The sequence below is a fragment of the Bombus pyrosoma genome, linkage group LG3, assembly GCF_014825855.1.
Source record: "Bombus pyrosoma isolate SC7728 linkage group LG3, ASM1482585v1, whole genome shotgun sequence".
In the NCBI taxonomy this organism is placed as follows: Eukaryota; Metazoa; Arthropoda; class Insecta; order Hymenoptera; family Apidae; genus Bombus; species Bombus pyrosoma.
The window spans coordinates 20352-22394 of record NC_057772.1 but is presented as its reverse complement, the minus strand read 5'-3'; the positions used below and the strand labels follow the sequence as shown (position 1 = coordinate 22394).

The 2043-nt window shown below is 33.6% G+C and overlaps 1 protein-coding gene across 1 annotated transcript; it reads left to right on the top strand.

The window, feature by feature from the left end:
• Positions 1–5: 5 nt before the first annotated feature.
• Positions 6–1962, top strand: LOC122565973 (cap-specific mRNA (nucleoside-2'-O-)-methyltransferase 1-like; the record flags this gene model as incomplete). Its single annotated transcript, XM_043722597.1, has 2 exons — positions 6–1186; positions 1289–1962. Coding segments are annotated over 2 exons (1674 nt in total), but the record flags the coding sequence as incomplete, so codon positions are not given.
• Positions 1963–2043: the final 81 nt, after the last annotated feature.

Sequence of the window (2043 nt, the reverse complement as noted above, 5' to 3'; positions counted from 1 at the left end):
ATGTTCTATGGCGAAAGAAATGGCGTGCTAAAGGATTTGGTCTTACTTTAAAGAATGAAAATGATTTCAAATTAGCAGATTTTTATGCGGGTCCTTGTGAAACATTTCATCCATACTATGGACCAAAAGAAAATGGCGATGCTTTTGATCCAGATAATCAAGAGGCATTTACAAATCTTATAATGCAGCATACCCATGGCAAAGAAGTACATTTTATGATGTCTGATGGAGGATTTTCAGTAAAAGGACAAGAAAATATACAAGAAATTCTTTCAAAACAACTGTATCTTTGTCAATGTTTAATAGCATTGATGATTGTAAGAGAGGGTGGTCATTTTGTGACAAAATTATTTGACCTTTTTACACCCTTTAGTGCTGGTTTAGTTTATTTAATGTATCGCTGCTTTGAAGAGGTTTGTATTTTTAAACCAAACTCTTCTAGACCAGCAAATTCAGAACGTTACTTAATATGTAAGAAGAAACGAAGTGGGACACAAGATGTTGCGGAGTATCTGAAGCATGTTAATCTCCTGCTTTTAAATGGTGGCGAAAATGACGATGTTTTACAATTAGTATCGTATAATGAATTAAAAAGAGAGAAACAACTTGTTCAATATCTACGTGCTTCTAACAAAGATTTGGGCAGAAAACAAATAACAGGCCTGTGTAAAATTGCTGCATTTTACGAGGATAATACTCTTGTTGAGACAAAACAAGCTGACATGCGCAAACAATGTCTAGAGTATTGGAAACTTCCTGATGAAACTAGGACAATTCCAAAACACATGAAACCAACCGATAAATTGAATACTCTTTTGAAAGATACTTCATTCCTTACTATTAATTCAGCGCCATTGACGGAATGTAACATTGAAAATGCATTATTATCGCCATACGACTGGTTTTGTATGCCATGTGGTACAAAGCCAAGGCCTGATGATGATAAGAAGAACGCTACATTTTATATGAGCATGGGAAGGAATAACGTATATAGATATATAAAGAATTCCTGGGTTCGAGTCGATGACATTGCCATAGAATTACCACCAAATACACTTGTATACGCAGAAGTTGTATATGAAATGACTAAGGAGTTTATACATCAGCAAAAAGTACTTGCATTGCATATTATAGATGCATTCTGCTTAGGTGGAGTGGACATTAGTAAAAAATACTTGAGGAGCAGGTAAGCAACTGAATCTTATTGAATTCAATAATAAACTTATACATTTCCAGCAATGAAATGTTTTTTATGTAATACTAATGTATGACTTAATGTTGTTTAAAGGAACGAGGACACGAAGTTGTTCTGCGAAGCTTTGTGGAAACCAGCAGGAAATAACTATACTCGCATACGTGCCACAGAACTATTTCCAGTTGATTCATATATATGCGAAAAGTTGCTAGAAACACAACGTAAAATGAACAATAATTGCGATGCCTTAGTATACGAACTTCTGGAAAAGATTTTAGATGTTAGTGGTTATAATAAAGACAAATTATATTTCATACCACACAGTGTAATATTTTTGAGAAGCACCGTAAGTCCTTGGAATCGGTATGTCAGTAAAACACGTTCATTGACGTACGTTTTTAATTGCAAAACAAACGAGAAGTTATTCGACCTTCATAGACCAAGATCAGCAGAAGCAAGTTTCATTGAATCTTTTAAGAGTCGCCTTATTTGGCATTGGCCTCACGATTCATCACTTACAATGGACAGATTTGCAAAATTTATTAAAGATAAGTGTCCTGTATACAATACACGTTTAGAATATTAAAACTACAGACTGTACATATATCGACACATGACTCGAGCCTCATAGAAGTCAAACAGATTAATTTCGTTAAGTTGACTGTTATTTCAGATATGAAATACTTATGATATATTTTCGTATTTAGCATTATATTCCTATGTAAATAGAGTTAATATCGGAAGATATAATTAATCAGTTTGTCTTCTGCGTGGCTCAATTACAATACCATTTGGTATTATACTCCCACAAATGATATACGGTATTGTATATAATAACTGAATTGTTA